Source organism: Cucurbita pepo, chromosome 19 (genome assembly GCF_057944985.1).
Source record: "Cucurbita pepo subsp. pepo isolate OVF chromosome 19, ASM5794498v1, whole genome shotgun sequence".
Lineage (NCBI taxonomy): Eukaryota > Viridiplantae > Streptophyta > Magnoliopsida > Cucurbitales > Cucurbitaceae > Cucurbita > Cucurbita pepo.
Window position 1 is genome coordinate 9,321,050 of NC_141816.1, and position 15,932 is coordinate 9,336,981.

At 37.8% G+C, this 15,932-nt stretch overlaps 2 protein-coding genes across 4 annotated transcripts; both read right to left on the reverse strand.

Annotated features, from left to right (window-relative positions):
- Positions 1–187: 187 nt before the first annotated feature.
- Positions 188–10,745, reverse strand: LOC111781336 (zinc finger CCCH domain-containing protein 38). 2 transcript variants are annotated; one of them, XM_023661868.2, is made up of 4 exons: positions 10,530–10,745; positions 5,650–6,033; positions 3,186–5,382; positions 188–468 (listed from the first exon to the last, which is right to left on the reverse strand). In XM_023661868.2, exons 2-4 carry the CDS (start codon positions 5,997–5,999, stop codon positions 436–438), a joined length of 2,580 nt encoding a protein of 859 aa, XP_023517636.2. In that variant the 5' UTR covers positions 6,000–6,033; positions 10,530–10,745; the 3' UTR covers positions 188–435. The 2 variants fall into 2 exon arrangements, with proteins under 2 accessions (XP_023517636.2, XP_023517635.2); XM_023661867.2 differs by having other exon boundaries at positions 5,641–6,033.
- Positions 10,746–11,537: 792 nt separating this feature from the next.
- LOC111781156 (UDP-glucuronate:xylan alpha-glucuronosyltransferase 1-like) lies at positions 11,538–14,999 on the reverse strand. 2 transcript variants are annotated; one of them, XM_023661607.2, is made up of 5 exons: positions 14,956–14,999; positions 14,516–14,603; positions 13,471–13,653; positions 12,766–13,394; positions 11,538–12,689 (listed from the first exon to the last, which is right to left on the reverse strand). In XM_023661607.2, the coding sequence occupies exons 2-5, from the start codon at positions 14,560–14,562 to the stop codon at positions 11,662–11,664; spliced, it is 1,887 nt and encodes a 628-aa protein (XP_023517375.2). In that variant the 5' UTR covers positions 14,563–14,603; positions 14,956–14,999; the 3' UTR covers positions 11,538–11,661. The 2 variants fall into 2 exon arrangements, with proteins under 2 accessions (XP_023517375.2, XP_086976008.1); XM_087119882.1 differs by having other exon boundaries at positions 14,516–14,598; positions 14,956–14,998.
- Positions 15,000–15,932: the final 933 nt, after the last annotated feature.

Consider the following 15,932-nt stretch of genomic DNA (forward strand, 5'->3'; position numbering starts at 1 on the left):
TTGTTCACGCTCCATGCTCACACACGAGAGACAATTCACTTCTAACAAGAGTATAAAAGGATCACCCACGATCCCGACCCTACCAACACCATAGGCGATGAACCGAGTTGATTCAACCCAAACAAACAAACAAACAAATAAAATTATTTATAAAAAGTAAAAAAAATTGCAAGGCCTTGGCGAAGAATGAGGTCCTGGAAAAGTGGTAGCCATTCATACAACAATAAAAGATGAAGAATGCACAAACTAAACGCAACAAATTTGCAGAAGGCAGAAGAAAGAAAGGTGTACCTAAGACTGCTAATAGGGACATACATTACACTACATTAGTAAGACATGATAAACATCATTCAGAATGCTGCATCATTCTATCAAATTAGTACACAGGATTTATATAAAGGAAAAAATACGATGTTCTTCGACAACCTCGCCTCGTCAACTCGTCTTCTGAACTCTGTCCACGTATGCCTGATAAGGAAACAAGAGACATTGACGAAACGTTTTATACAGAAATAACGGTCTCAACTCAAACATAGAGGAAGAAACATAGAGAATTCTAATCTGGAAAGATCAGCAACAGAACTCTTAAAAGAGACTGAACCAAATACATCACTTTATCAAGAATGAATATGCCACACAACATAAGAACAATGACCATAAAAAGATGTACTTTCACATGGATCTTCAAAAAAAGCCTAAGATAGCTATATCAAGTCACCCTTTTCAAGCTTTTTTTCCTATTAGCAGACTAATGCACAAGTTCGATGCGTTCCAGTCAAGTTTTGCACGACCCTCTAATGGATTTTATACTGCACTTTAGATATAACCATCAGTTGATGTAAGAAAGTGCATTAAATTCAGTCAGTCTAAGAGCCTCGGTATATCATCTTTCGCTCCGAAATGCTAGATTCTACTGTACCGAATGCTCTGTGAATTTCATTAGGCCATCAATTCGCGGATGGCACATAGTGCTAAGCTTTCAATTATGGTCCAGGATTATTTCACAGTATGATTCCCATGATAGCTGAAAAACATACTGTCGCACATAATAGTCTCTGGCAGCATCGCTTGTCTTGCAACAAGGATGCGGCGCCATTTTTGCTATATCAACCAACAATAATAAATGTTGCTTTGAGAACACATTGAGAATGATTTTTTCTTTCTTGACAACCTGATAAACATTATTCAATGCATTAGCAAAACGCTTTATTTACATTTTTATCGTTAGTATTGCTAATATTATTGGTAGGAAACTGAACAACCAAGCCAATTAAACAATCAAGGGACAAAAGGGAAAGGGGCCTCTATCCTAAGGAAGGGATCAAACAAAGGCTCTTCAATCAGAGTAATCACAATAACAGACTTGGGTTTGCAACTCTTTCGAAGCTCTTGAGCAAATGTCGTAACGGAGAAACCAACCTTAATGCTCCCAGCCAAGCAAATAATGCTCCCAAAATTAAGGCCCTAGTAAGCATTGTTTGTTGGTTATTCAACTTTTGGCATGCTTCACTAAGTTTCTCACTGTAATATTTAATAGATATTGCCTTTCTTGAGATAATATTTTCCTTCAATCCTTATCCAGGGGTGTCCTCTTCAAATGAGAAAAGTTTGTTAAACTGTGGTAGAAGGAACATAGTTACTAAAGATCCCTCATTGGTTGGAGAGGAGAACGAAACATTCTTTACAAGGGTGTGGAAACCTCTCCCTAGTAGACATGTTCTAAATCCATGAGACTGAAGGCGATACGTAACGGGCCAAAATGGACAATATTTGCTAGCGGTAGGCTTGAGTTGTTACAAATGGTATCAGAGCAGACACCGGGCAGTGTGCCAGGGGGGACGCTGAGCTCCCAAGAGGCGTGGATTGTGAGATCCCACCTTGGTCGGAGAAGGGAACGAAACATCCCTTATATAAGAGTGTAGAAACATTTCCCTAGTAGACGTGTTTTAAAACCGTGAGGCTGACAGAGATATGTAATAGGCCAAAGCGGACAATATCTACTGACGGTGGGCTTGGATGTTATAACAGGCTTCAATTGAGTTCCGCATTGCACTTGTACCATAAAATGCTGCGAGAGATCATAAAGTTCTGTACTTCTTTACCTGTTGAGGGATTAGACCATTCTTGTATTGCTCCAACTTTTCATCAATCTTAAAAAAAATGCAGTCAGATTGTTAATTAAAATGTGAATGATTATTCTAACCTAATGTGCATTGTGTATTGGAATGGATCAAGAACCGTAAGAATTAAGATTCCTAATTATATGTTATCTATTCACATTTCATAATGGACTTGTACTAATCATATGAACGTAAAATAAATTTAAGAAACAGCAGAACATGATATGTACTCATTCCACAAGTGGGTGCTCTAACACTCACTAACTAAGAAATACCAAAAGAAAAAAAAGGTTTTCATTACAAATAATTAGCCAAAAACCAATGCTCGCATCCCACTTTGACCAGTTACGCTGCTTTCTAAAACAACCACCTGTTGTGCAACCAAAACTTGGCAGCGTACAATGCACTTATCTAAAACAACCACCTGTTTTTAGATTTTAGGTAATTTTTCCTTTTGGAGGATCTCCACAAAATGTCTAAAGTGCTAATCCTTCCCAAGAATACTGACCAAGTGAAAAAATGAACCTTCTTCGAGATTTTAAAGTTTAAGCTTCCAAAAAGAAGAGAAGAAATAACAAGTCTAGGAAGGGGACAAACATAAAATCAAACAAGGATACAATTACTAACAAAAAAAAGAAAAGATTATGACGGATTAAGAGACTACGAACGACCGCCCCAAACAAACTGGAAATAGAATACCCAGCTATAATAAGGACAGGAGGGAGAATAACTTAAAAAAAATATCAACAAAGTGTAGCAGTCTCACAAACAAATAACCGAGGAGATGATGGAAAGTTTTCAGGAAGGGTTATTAAGTAAATAAGCAAAACAATGCTGATAAAGCATGTTTAATGCTAATGATCCTCCCAGAGCTGCTGCACTGGCGTAATTAAGGCATCTAATTTATTTATTAAAAGAACATATGAGGCCTTTAGAAGGAATAACAAATTATAAAAAGCAGCAGTTAGTAGTGTTAAAGTAGGATAAATAGTCCATGTCCAGTGCAAAGCATAAAATAGAAAAAAAAGAATGATGGGAAGAGAAAGTTGAAAAGAAATTTGTTACCTGGACAAGTTTAGTGAGCTTTGATTTTGAAAATGAAAGATACTGATCAATTTTCTCCTGCGTTTGAGGAATATGACCTCCCTGCAGGGTACCTGTTACTTTGTCCACCACTTTCTTGACTATGGTCTTATAAACATCTTTGCTGATATGACCTTCCTTCCATGTAGGTTTTAGAAGCTCCTTGATGAACTCCACGAGTGCAAATTTAAAAGCACGAATTCCCTTAGTATCCTTACCTTTCTTCTTGTCATGGACCCCATCATTTCCATTCGCATTTTCTGTAGTATCATTCTCTTCAGAATCCTCATTCGCCCCTGCTTCAGTCCTGTTTTCATTATCCCCATCACCATTCTTCTTGTCGTTAGCCTCACCTTCAGCGGCTCGCTTCCCATGATTGATTGCATCACTCTCATTCGGTGTTTCTTTTGCAGAGATGACAATCTTGTTTGAAGGATCGGATGATAGAGGAAAAATTGGTATCTGTACTTCATCCTTCGCATCTGTCATGCTTTTCTGTCCAGTGAAATTCAGTAAAGAGTCTGAAGGTATTTTAGTGGCTTCAAGCTTCTTCACCTCTAAGCTATTGCAGACAGTAGAGTCATGTTGCTTCGAGCATTCAATTATAGGACTTGTCTTCATCAACGTACCCAAAGCACCGACTGGTGCATCAGAATAAGGGAAGGAAGGTATTTCTGACACATTATGTGTACTAAGGGAGGCATATAAGTGAGGCAATGGTTGCACATTTCCAAAATATTGAGCAAGAGAAATGGAAAGGTTAGTTAATTGGGTAATTTGTTCACTGGTTACCATGTTCGGAGTGATAGTTGTTACAGGATTAATCCCTGGCATGCTCCTATCGTCCTCTCGTGGTTTGACTCTGCAAATGCCATCTGCAACGTTCGGATTCATTACACTTCCGCCTGGATGGTTGGTGTGATATGCCATTTTTTGTCCAAGGACAATGTTACCAGAAGGATTGCCTTCAGCATGTGAAGCAATAGTTTTGTCAATTGTTATCTTATCATTGAATGCTGATGCCATAGTAAGATCTTTTGTTAAATTATGGTTTTGCCTAAAATGAGTATTATCAACTGTCAGAGGCTCTATGGTAACGTCTTGCTTCTTAGCCAAAGCTTCTTGAACTATCGCATGACTGAGAGTGGCTAAAGCCATGGAAGTTTGAGAGCCAGAATCCAGAATAATGTTGCAATCTCCTTTCACCACGTGATTCGATGGTTGCACCGGGAAGTGCCAATCAGGAGACATCTCCATATCATCACTTGGCCACTTTCTGTGACCTCTTGAATCAGAAGTGCCTATGCAACCACCAGCATCCTCAGGCTTGCTCAGAATGGTATCATTCTTGCTGTTCTGAACTGCCTTGATGCTAGCAGCTTGATCCCACTGAATTTTGCTCTCGTTATTCAAACCATGACCTCCTTTTAGTTCCGAAGGCCATGTATATCTTGATTCTTGACTAGCAATTTGTTTGTTTTTTTCCTCTCTCAACTGAGTAAAATCTGAACGACTAGCCAACTCATTTGATTTTGAGCCATCCCACAACCGTTCCCTACCATCTGAACATTCGACTTGTTCCCATCCATCAGCACTCGACTTCCTCTCTAGACTCGCACATGGCTGGCTCTGATGAGAATACTTACAATTTTTTCCATTACGACAAGTTCCAGCAGCAAAAAAATTACAGATAACAAGACTGCTACTGGAAGGTTCACGCTCACCACGTGATAAATATGCTTCTTTACTCCTGTCATTTTCCCTGTCTCTACTAATATCATTTGAAGAACCTCGTGATAGTTCATGAAATCCACTGTCGTGAGGATACTTGCAAGATTCTCCCCTATGACACCTTCCCTTCACAAAGTCGGTACAAGGAGCAGCTGACCTTCCACTCCTGGAATAGTCCCTAAAATCATGGGGAGTTGATCTTAAGGATCGGCCCCCCTTCTTGTTCCGACTTTCCCAGTTGTCATCCAGATTTTGATTTTCTGCATGAAGAAATGGACAACCACCACCTCGCCTGCATCTGCCAGAAGCAAAATCTCTGCACAATTGAGTTGAAACACGGGTTCTGTTTCTGTTCCTATCATGAAATCCTGAGTCCCGCTTAAAACTACGAGGAGGAGTTCTACTTCTACTCCGACTTCTACTCCAACTCCGGCTTCTACTCCTACCCCTGAAACACAATTAAAACAAGCAAGTTTAAAGAATAATGAAATTGCAAAACTAACCAATCCTAATAGAAATAACATAAATCCAGATAACTAATGCATATGAACAAAATGGATGCATATACAAACATGAAAATTCAGGATCAAACTTCAGAGATTTGAATGACTCATCAAGAAATGCGACTTCAGCGACAAAATTTGAGATTGAATACTTTTATGATGACAATGTTAATATAAGCTCAGCTAATACCATTGTATCTAACCTCACTGACCTGCTCCAATCATTTCTATCCGACGGGTTAGAGCTATGTCTTCTCCATCCATCTAAACCAGGAGACATTCTTGTGCTGTAGCTTTTGTCAGCATCCCACTCAGCAGTGCCTTCCATATTTTTATTATAGCCTTTATTAGTGTAATCCTCCTTATGTGAATCTCTGGTTTCAGATAAAGGTTCCTTTGACAGCAATCCCCAATCTTTCTTGGATTTTGAAACAGTATTGGTGGTCTCCATACCAGACCGCTTGGAACCATCATCACTTGCAAGTTCGGGAGAAATCCAACCAGGTCTTGATTCTTCTCTCAAATCCCACTTTGACGAGCGTTTTCTGCCACTTCCACTCATAACACTAAGGATGTTCTCCTGGATACAGTAAAATCTGAAGGCAGGATGAAAATAAGTTAATTTTAATGACGAGTCCTCACCACCTTGTTGTCAAGTCCAAGTCATATATATAGTATATATTGAATTGGTTGATATTTGGAAAATAATAGATTAGGCCACATGACCCTATCGAAATTCAGAGACAATTTGACCTCAATTGGAATCATCTGGCACATTAACACTAAATGAGATGGAATCCCTCCACTTGCAGGTAGAAGAGAAACCCAATATGTAATAAAATCATCTCGCAAGAATAACAAAAAAACAACATTTCATTTCCCAAGCCTTTTGTATTTAGCATGAATATTCTCACTTGTAATCAGTTATATATTACTGGAGGAGCTTTATATCTTCCCTTAGTTGTTATGTTACATAATTCACAAATAACTAATATTTCACAATATAACCAAATTTCCTGCCGCTAAATACTGCTACCTATCAACCAATACTTCGAAAAATGTTAGATGCATTTCAAATCAAAAGAAGCTTGTAGGAACAACTTCAAGGAAAAGTTATTTGCGGGAAGCTGGAGAATTCCAACTTGTGATCATTATAAAAAGTTTAGCCAGATATATGAAGAAAAAAAAACCCATCAGGATGAGAAATTCCAAGGATATAAAAGCAATGGCATTCCGTGTTAACTAAGATATCATTAATATCATGCGCAACGAGAAAAATCAAGCAAGCACACAAAGAGAGGCACGGCAGGACATTATACTGTGACCTAAAGTTTCCATAAGCACGAGTTGCTCCACACAATCAAAGACCATATGCAATGTTGATGAAACCAGACCCTACAAACAGTTGCCGTACACACAAGTTTCCATACACTCAATCAAAGACTTCTTCAATGTTGATGAAACTAGACCCTACAACCTTCCTATATACGCACTACTGAAGTTATGCCATACTTATTTTTCATCCAGATAGAGGGGTAAAAAAATCAAGTAAGCATAGGTGTCCATGGATTTTCAAGTTTCACATAATCTTCCATGCCAAACAAATAATTCCTAAGCATCACATTGTTTGATGCTGCAAAAGGATCGAATTCCGCAGGAACCTACACAACCGAAACAAGAATTAAAATGGACATAAAGATTCTTGACTGCATTTTTAAAAGCCAAAGCTCATGTGATCCCTAGATTCAATTCATTCCTTCTTAAAAGTATTTACTGTTGAAACAAGCAAAGGAATCACTTTTTTATCCTAAGTCCACTATAACAACTTAGAAGCTTCATGACAGATCACCCTATCTTCCTAAAAACGTACAAACCTAGACTAACATTGAAAGGACATGACCAACATGAGCATAGCTCAAGTCGTAAATTTGAACCTCTACCCTCACGTGTTATGGTATTCTTAAAAGAAACATCATAGGAAGGGCATGCATTTTTCAAAATCATTAGCAAACTTTAGAAAAAGTGGACTAAAGAATGATCCTTAGTGTACCCCAAAATATTTAACGTTCATTTTGTTGTTTCCATAAAAAGCTTACTTACATCCTTTACTAGAATATAAGCATAAATTGACTTATGTTAGAACTCAGGTGTTCATCGATAGGTTGGTGTCGGTGTCAGTGGCCGATGGGAGGAGGGAACAGAAGAGAGAGAATAGGTAAGACTCAATGGAGAGAGGAGAAGAGAGAAGAAAATGAGAAATTAGGAAAAGTGAAGTCGTGTAGGAGGAGAGGAGAAAGATGATGGGAAAATATTGTTTACTTTTTAAATCCTGGATGCCCTCTTCTTTTCAAAACCCTCATCAATAATAGCATTAATGAGAAATGGAAGTAACCATGAACCCATATTTTCTCTCCTATTAATTATTCTTGTATTATTCGATCGACTGGTCGGTCAGTGATGTTTTGATTTTTTTTTTACTCCAACCAACCAATTGGTCAGTTTTGTATAATGCAAAACATTGACCAACTTGGTCGGTTTCATCAGTCAGATTGATTTTTGGAATTCCTTTGAACATCCCTAGTTAGATCACTCAAAATGCTCTCTCCTCTTATCACTGAGCAGTTATTTCTATATCGATCATTGTTTTGTACGGTTAGATCCCTCAAAATGCTCTCTCCCTAATTTCTAAGTGCCTGTTTTTTCTTCAACCACCATGACCAACGTCAACCAACTTCCTCAATGGAACCACTGTCCATCCGCTCGAATACCATAGACCAACAAGATTTTTCCCATTGTCTTTAATGTACTCTCACATGGAAATCGAGCAAAAATAATCGTACGAGATGAAACACCTTCACACTATCTGTCTCTAACCCAAAAATCTCTCATCTTGTTGACCTCTTAGTTCAACACCGTCACCAAAGAGGCTTGTTTGCTTAAATTTTCCTCCAAACTTCAAAAGTGAAAATTATGTCCTCCAGTTAGAAAAACTTAGTGGCAAACATGGCTTCTCTTCTTTGTGGAGATCAACCCCCCGCATTTTATCCACCATATTTGTCGCTTTGGTTGCTTGAAGATCGAAAAACGATAAGGTATGGAACATTAGTCACTATTAGTACAAGGGAAAGACAATGTAGCAAACCATGACAAAGCCACTTAAAGGTCACAAAAGTAGATGGGAGTTGCTCATTTCGCAAGTTACATTGTCATTCAGGGTACAATTACAATGCTCGAAGTGGACGACATCCATAAGGATAGACCAATTGAACTATTACTCTTGGTAATTCTTCATACAAACCATATGTACTCTTCAAACTATTAAGTTCTAAAGTCAATTTTATGATGAATACATCCCTCCCTTCACCATGTAATTTATCACAACTCAGGTAATCCATGATTCATTCCCAATGTGTTTGATGAGCTATAGTTTTCTCATAAAGGTCCTTCGAAACAAGCTTGTATACAAAAGGTGACTTAGTTCCATGAATTTGTGCTAATGCCCAATTGCTCTTGTGGTGGAACAGAAAGCCATTGCCATAAGTTATTATTGTACACCCTTGCTAATCTTTCCATCAACCAACCACGTGAAGATACTGCATAAAATTATATTTTGACATTAGCACACTCAACGTGATACATTAACTACAGAAGAGGACATCTATCAAGGCACCTAATATGTTGGGGTCTAATCAATTAACTTTGGCAGGAAAAAGAACCTACGACTTAAGCAAGAGGTAAAATAAAAACTATATACAACCAGTAGCTAAATCATTTAAGATTCATCCTAAAGTTTTAATAAGCAATACAAATGATAATCATATCTAATTTACAACTTACGACAGAAAATCAATCAAACTACAAATATTTTAATTACATAGACCTGTCATACAATATTCTAAAAGAAATATATATAAAATACCACATTCTGTGGAATTAAAAGGCTGGGTCTTCAAAAGTACATACATTTCCCTCTACCATAAAATAAACAAGGCACGAGCATTCCACTCTACTGTATATGTCAACATCAAGGAAAGGAGTCCATTGCAGCACTAATAAGCACTAAAAATCTGCACATGATTCGGCCTTCATTTTAATCATGTATGCACCTAAGAGATGTGCTTAGAAACAATTTTCCTTTTATGCAATTATTTGAATAAATCCTTCCACGAGCTACCATCCAGGCATGAGGAGTTTCACTTGTAAAAAAAGACTAAAAGAGGCTAAAAAATCATGTGCACCCTCTCCATCCTTCTAAAACACAATCAAGAAACCTCCCTTCAACGGTAACAAAAAGGGGCAATGTCCAATACTTGGAGCCAAATAGGAATGTCATGGTCGCATCTGAAGCAGTAGCCTGAGCTCCCTATCTCAATCTCCTCCAAATATTGAATGAATTGAGAACTATGCTAAAAGAGACTGGACTTTCAATTGAACTACAAGTGTTACGTTGGTGGGAGAGCCATCAGGCAGTACACGTGTGGTTAAATTCCACGGCAAAAATCATAAGCCAGTTAACCTTTTCTTCAGTAAGAAAAATCACTTTCGACAATCAAGTAAACTATAAGAGTTCTATCAACTCCATAGTGTAGCATTTGTCAACGGGAGAACAGAATATAGCATTCTTTTTGGCCACCAAACGATCATCTTCGACTCAGCAACTATTCAGTCTATCAACTTAGCTTCGCCTAAAAATCCAGTTGAACTAGAACCGTACGTAAGTTTAGTAAATTTCCAAGGAAAGATCAGCTCCGTTTATCACAGGGTATCTCTCACTTGAAATACTTCAGCAGAAGGGGAAAAAAAAAAACTCAATCCCAAGTCATCGATTCCCAAAGATACACACAATCACAAACAATCTCGAGCACAGAAGAAAACTATAGTTGCGAAAGCAAAACTAAAACCAAGAAGCGCGTATTTATTTGCGTTGGGGACATGGGGAGTAATAATCGGAAAGGTCCAAACTTTGAAGTGGAAGAACCTCGCAGCACATACAGTCCCATACAAGACGAGTAAGAGATCAAAACCCAGAACTGAAAACATGAACACGACAAAATTGCAGAAGATTAAAGGAAGAGGGAAACATAGAACTCACATGAAAGAATAAAGCTTCCGGCAGAAAGCGGCGACGGTGTAAACCCTAGAATATGATTGAAGAAGAATACAGGCGTATGGCAAGCTTAGCTAAATCTTCAGAGCGGATATTTTGAGCATCTTGTGTTGCAGAGTGAGTGGGAGGAAGACGAAGAGTAAGGTAGTAGCTATGGGCGAAAAAGGGTTCAAAGACTTTGGGGGCGAACACAGTTTTCTTTTCCCCCGATATATTTTCCTTTTTTTTCTTTTCTTTTTTTCCTTTTTTTTGATAGACGAAATTTATTTAATTTTTGTAACATTTAAAATTTAGATAATCTCATTCTCTTAATATTTATATACTAAATTAACTTAGCTAAAAAAAATAGTTTAATTTAAATAAAAAAAAATGTTTTTGTTAATAATTTTGAACCTACTTACTAACATCATCCATTAAAATACACTAAAAAATTAGATACGAGTCGAGACGCAATTCTCTGTCCGTCAAGCCATATTGAGCTCAACACATTTATTATTTGCGATTGGCTCGATAACCACTTTTATGAATAGATGAGAGAAGAAAAAAAAAAAAGGAGAATATCGAGTATCTTTTAACTCAATATAATTTCAAATAAATCGACAGTTGGAATGTAAAAATAAAAAATAAAAAAAATGAGAAATGTTATGTTCGTGTAAATAAATAGTTTTCGTGACAATATATATATATATATATATATATATATATTTTTTTTTTTTTTTTTTTTTTTTTTTTTTAAATTCAATATCATTGAAACAAAAATTTAACTAAAAACTTTTTATAAATATTTCAAACTTTTACATATTTTTTTTAATAGATAAATTTATTAAGTATGTATAGTTGAATAACTAAATTTGTATTTTTGGAAAAAGAAATCTTTTTTTTTTTTTTTTTTTTTTTTTGTTTTGTTTCTCATCATATAAACTAAGAACCCATGATCCAGCTCTGGAGTGATATCAATCGTTCTTAAAAAAGCACCAATTGCAAGAAATCAACTAAATCTAAATCCACTTCAAATCCAACATTAAAAAAGAGAAAATTTTGAATCAGTTCTTCAAAATTCCGGCTCAAGATTTCACAACCCCATCAACCAGAATCTTCAAAAATGGCGTAAAATTGTTCAAACAGAGAGGGCGGCGGCCTTGATAGCCGGCGGCGTCGGCGCATAAGACTCATCATCAGTCCAATTCGTCTCGCCCCAATGCCTCAACATCCCTTTCCAAGAACACACAGTGTCAATGCATCGCTTCAACCTCTTGTCCTTAACCTTGATCCTCCAATGGCCGTCGCTGTAATTCCCAATCTCCGCTTGGATTCTATCCCATTCCAGTTGGGCCTTTTGCTTCGATCTCAACAAGCAAAATTGCTGCAGAAGCTCCGGCATTTGGTCGTGGACCTTCCACCATCGTTGATGCGCAACATCGCTAGCAAACTCTTGGAGTATGTCCACATTCCAATTGCAGTCATAATCTCTGAAGCACATCCATGGCTTGTTTCCCAAGTAATGAAGAACATAAAGGATTGGTGGGTCTGCCCCAAATAGCCTTGTTTTCATTTGTTTTGTTTCTTCATCATCACCCATCCAAAAGTTCTTCAAGAAATTCATGTGCTTTGGGATTCTATGCCACCATGTGAATACTTCATTTAAGTATCCTTGATCACCTCCATTGTAGGATTCAAATTCATTGATATGATCCATTAGGAGTTTGAATGTACAATTTGATGGTTCTATGAGCATTACTCCTGAATTGAAGAGGGTGCCATTGTTTCCTGTTGCTGAGATCTCTGGCATTCCGAATAAGAAATCGATGTTTCGGAAGATTAGAAGGTCGGCGTCGATGAAGATGATCTTGTCATAATCTGTTAGCTGCCATAGCCTGAATTTGCTGTAGTTCCATTCATTGTATGCATCTTTCTCTGCTTTTGGATTCCTGATTCTTTCCATTGTTCTTATTTTCCAACCAGCTGCCTCTAGGCCACTCTTGTGATATGAACTGATTGACTTGTCGACAAGGATCACGAGGTCCCGTGTCGACCCCGACATTCGAATGCTTTGTGCTGCTGCGATTGCTCCACAGACATAAACATGAGCTGAATGGAGGATTGTAGCATATGCTTCTCGTAGCACATTACCTGAGTATGCAACCTCTGTGTTTGCAAGATAAGTTCTTAGATTAGTTGAAGCAAAAGTGTTTGTGGAGCAAAGTTGTGTAATAGGACTGACCTTTGCCCTTTAAGGGAAGTGCAAGTTCACAAGAACCAATTGGGAGCTGGAGTTTATCTCGGATCACGCTCAAGTTTGGTCGGTACAGCCACGCGTTACCACGGCGTGCAACGAGGTCCTTGCACGTAAACAAGTTCGGTATAGGGAAGCAGTTTGTGATGAAAAGCAAATGGACAGGATAGTTTCCTTTAGCAGAGGCTGCAACATTAGCAGCTGCAAGCTGCAAGTGAAGTCTAGCTACATCTCTAGACCAATTGCCCTCATTTCGACAAGGAAGTTTAACGACGATCAGATCGAGTCGTTTCCCGGGCGCTCGTAGCTTCGGCAAAGACGGGCAAATGGGAACTTCAGCTTCCTCTTCCTCATCAATCCATTCAGGATATAAGGAATCCCATGTCACATTTTCCTCAGCATAGTCCAAATGCAGCTCAGTGTGTTCTGCATCAGGATTGAGCTGCTTCCAATTGATAACTTCACTCTTGTTGAAGTTCAAGAGCCCAATGCCTTGATACTCCTTTTTGTCTCCTAACTTATCAAGAACTTCAACGACATCGTTCCAAACAATGTCGAGACGAGATACATATCGAAGATCCAGGCCGCCCCATATCCACCGATTCACAAACTTTTGCCTGAAAATGAGCAAGTTTCAGCCTGTTTTGGATCTAGAAACTGCAGAGTTAATAGCAGAAGGAGAACAAAGCATACCCTGAAGCTGTGTTTGATATGTGGTTGTTTACATCAGGAGAGTATAAAAGTGTGACAAAAGTGCCGGAAACAGCAAACAGAAGAACAAGTTTCAAGAGAGGAAGCCTGCATCTTGTAAATCTTTCATGGGTTGATAAGTTTAAGGGCTTTTCCAGATCTTTCACTTTGCTTCTTTGCAGTTTTCTTTTGGAATATGCCATATAGAAAATAGATTTGATGTCAGAATGTTTATATCTCGACCTAATCGCTAGTTTCACGGCATTTCAGATATATCAGTAGACATGAAAATGTAGCGACCCAAGCTCACCGCCACTAGATATTGTCTGTTTTGGCTCGTTACGTATCGTTGTCAGCCTCATGGTTTTAAAATACGTCTACTAAGGAGAGGTTTATAAAAAAATGTTCCATTTTCCTTGAGGGCCCAGCGTCCTCGCTGACACACGGTTCAGTGTTTGGCTCTAATATCATTTGTAACAGCCCAAGCCTACCACGAGTAGATATTGTCAACTTTGGCCCATTACGTATCGCGTCTACTAGGAATAAGTTTCCACACCCTTATGAAAATGCTTCGTTTTCTTCTCCAATCGATGTGGGATGTCACAATCCACCCCCCTTAGGGACCGAGCGTCCTGGCTAGCACACTTCCCCGTGTCTGGCTCTAATACCATTTATAACAGTCTAAGCCTACAACTAGTAGATATTGTCCACTTTGGCCCGTTACATATTGTCATCAGCTTCACAGTTTTAAAACGTATCTACTAGGTAGAGGTTTCCACACCCTTGTAAAGAATGTTTCGTTCCCCACTCTCCAACCGAAATAGGATCTCACAATCCACCTTCCTTAGGGGCCAACATCTTCACTGACACACCGCCTAGTGTCTGGCTCTGATACCATTTATAACAAACCAAACCCACTTCTAGTAAATATTGTTCATTTTGACCCATTACGTATCGCCTGTCACGCACGACAGACTCGTACCAATTGGATTATGAACTAAATCCATCCTTTACAAACAGAGCTATGAAGATGAAAGAAAAAACTTACATTGATGCAGGCAATCTATGTCTGGTTTCAAGCGGGAAAGTGCCCATTGCTCCGTTTTGCACACAAAAACAGCTCTAAAACATCTGAACTACAAACAAAACAAACACAAAAAAGCTACAAAGCTGGAGAGAAACAAGCCAAAGCAGAAGCAAAAAGTAAAAACCAGAGAATATATAGACAGAAAAAGTGGTCAAAACTCAAAAACTCAAAACCCCAACTGGAGAGATGATGGTATAGAATAATTAGAGTTAAAGGAACAGTAGTTAGAGAAGTGGTTGAGGTTGCTGTTAAGCAAGAGTTGTCAATCAACTCAGTCATAACTTGAAGCACAGAGAAGGAAAAAAAGAAGAAATGAACTCAAAAAAGCAACATGATCAACACTTCTTTTATGGCTCAAAAGCCTAAGAACTAGGCATGTTAGCACTTCTAAGACAAAGTACCTCACAAAGTTGGAGCTTCCACTCAGCTGAATTGAGAGATGAGGGCGCCCCGGAGTGAGTTTAAGGACAGAACATATAGACATGTCAAGTTGCTTCTTCATCAATATTCTCACTCCCACTCCGTTCATATTTGTGTCTATTTGATCTCTGAACTTTAAAAAACATTTTTTGTTCGACATTTTGTTAAAAACCCAATTGTCAAATTAAAAATTTAGAGACATCATATACATAAAAATCAATTTTATTTATATTAGATTATCGATAACTTATTGATCGTGAAATTAGGACAATAGATGGATATATTTCATTAAATTAACCCAATTAAGACAATAAATGAATCTTTATTTTCTTAAATGTTAGCTCAAAACTAATGTGAAGGTAATTTTTGGGAATTAGATTACCCTTCGCTGTCATTTTTCTACTTTTGATTATTATGTTTGTTGTTGACCAAAGTAAGTTGGCATATAACTTCAAAAATGGGATGGATACTTAAAGCACCTAATTTTTATTTATGTATTTATATATATATATTTTTAATTATTTCTTATAGAGAAAGTAAGGGTGAAGATGATTGGATGATTTAAGGTTTAAGGGCCCTTTCATCACCTAACTCACACCATTACTAATTATAATTTCACGAATAACTGTTTCTAAATAGGTCGATTTAATTTTTTATTTATTAGGTATATTGTATAAAGCTCTATACAACGTATCGAGATAATAGATTTTGATTCTTGATCTTCCATAGAATTATTGATCGCTTCCACTAATACTCTAGTGAGCTTTCATCTTTCTTATCGACGGATTTAATTTTCGAGTCGCATACCGAAATTCATATCTAAACTCCCGACTTTTGTTGTTGGATCCTACTTGGTTCTCTTCGAGTTTGTTTCGATATTCGTGTCGCCTCGTTCTCTCGAACTTTGTGTATGTGTCGATTTATTTTCAATGCACACTTTTGGCACTTGTCATTCTTG

Excerpts from the sequence above, each read along its gene's own strand:
- LOC111781336 (XM_023661867.2), bottom strand. The coding sequence starts at position 5,999 with ATGAGTGGAAGTGGCAGAAAACGCTCGTCAAAGTGGGATTTGAGAGAA. Across the intron at positions 5,383-5,640 it reads GATTGGAGCAGGTCAGTGAG|GGGTAGGAGTAGAAGCCGGA; the intron begins GTTAGATACAAT and ends ATTGTGTTTCAG. Across the intron at positions 469-3,185 it reads AGCTCACTAAACTTGTCCAG|GCATACGTGGACAGAGTTCA; the intron begins GTAACAAATTTC and ends TTTCCTTATCAG.
- LOC111781156 (XM_023661607.2), bottom strand. The coding sequence starts at position 14,562 with ATGGGCACTTTCCCGCTTGAAACCAGACATAGATTGCCTGCATCAAT. Across the intron at positions 13,654-14,515 it reads CATAGATTGCCTGCATCAAT|AAAACTGCAAAGAAGCAAAG; the intron begins GTAAGTTTTTTC and ends ATATTCCAAAAG. Across the intron at positions 13,395-13,470 it reads ATATCAAACACAGCTTCAGG|GCAAAAGTTTGTGAATCGGT; the intron begins GTATGCTTTGTT and ends GCTCATTTTCAG.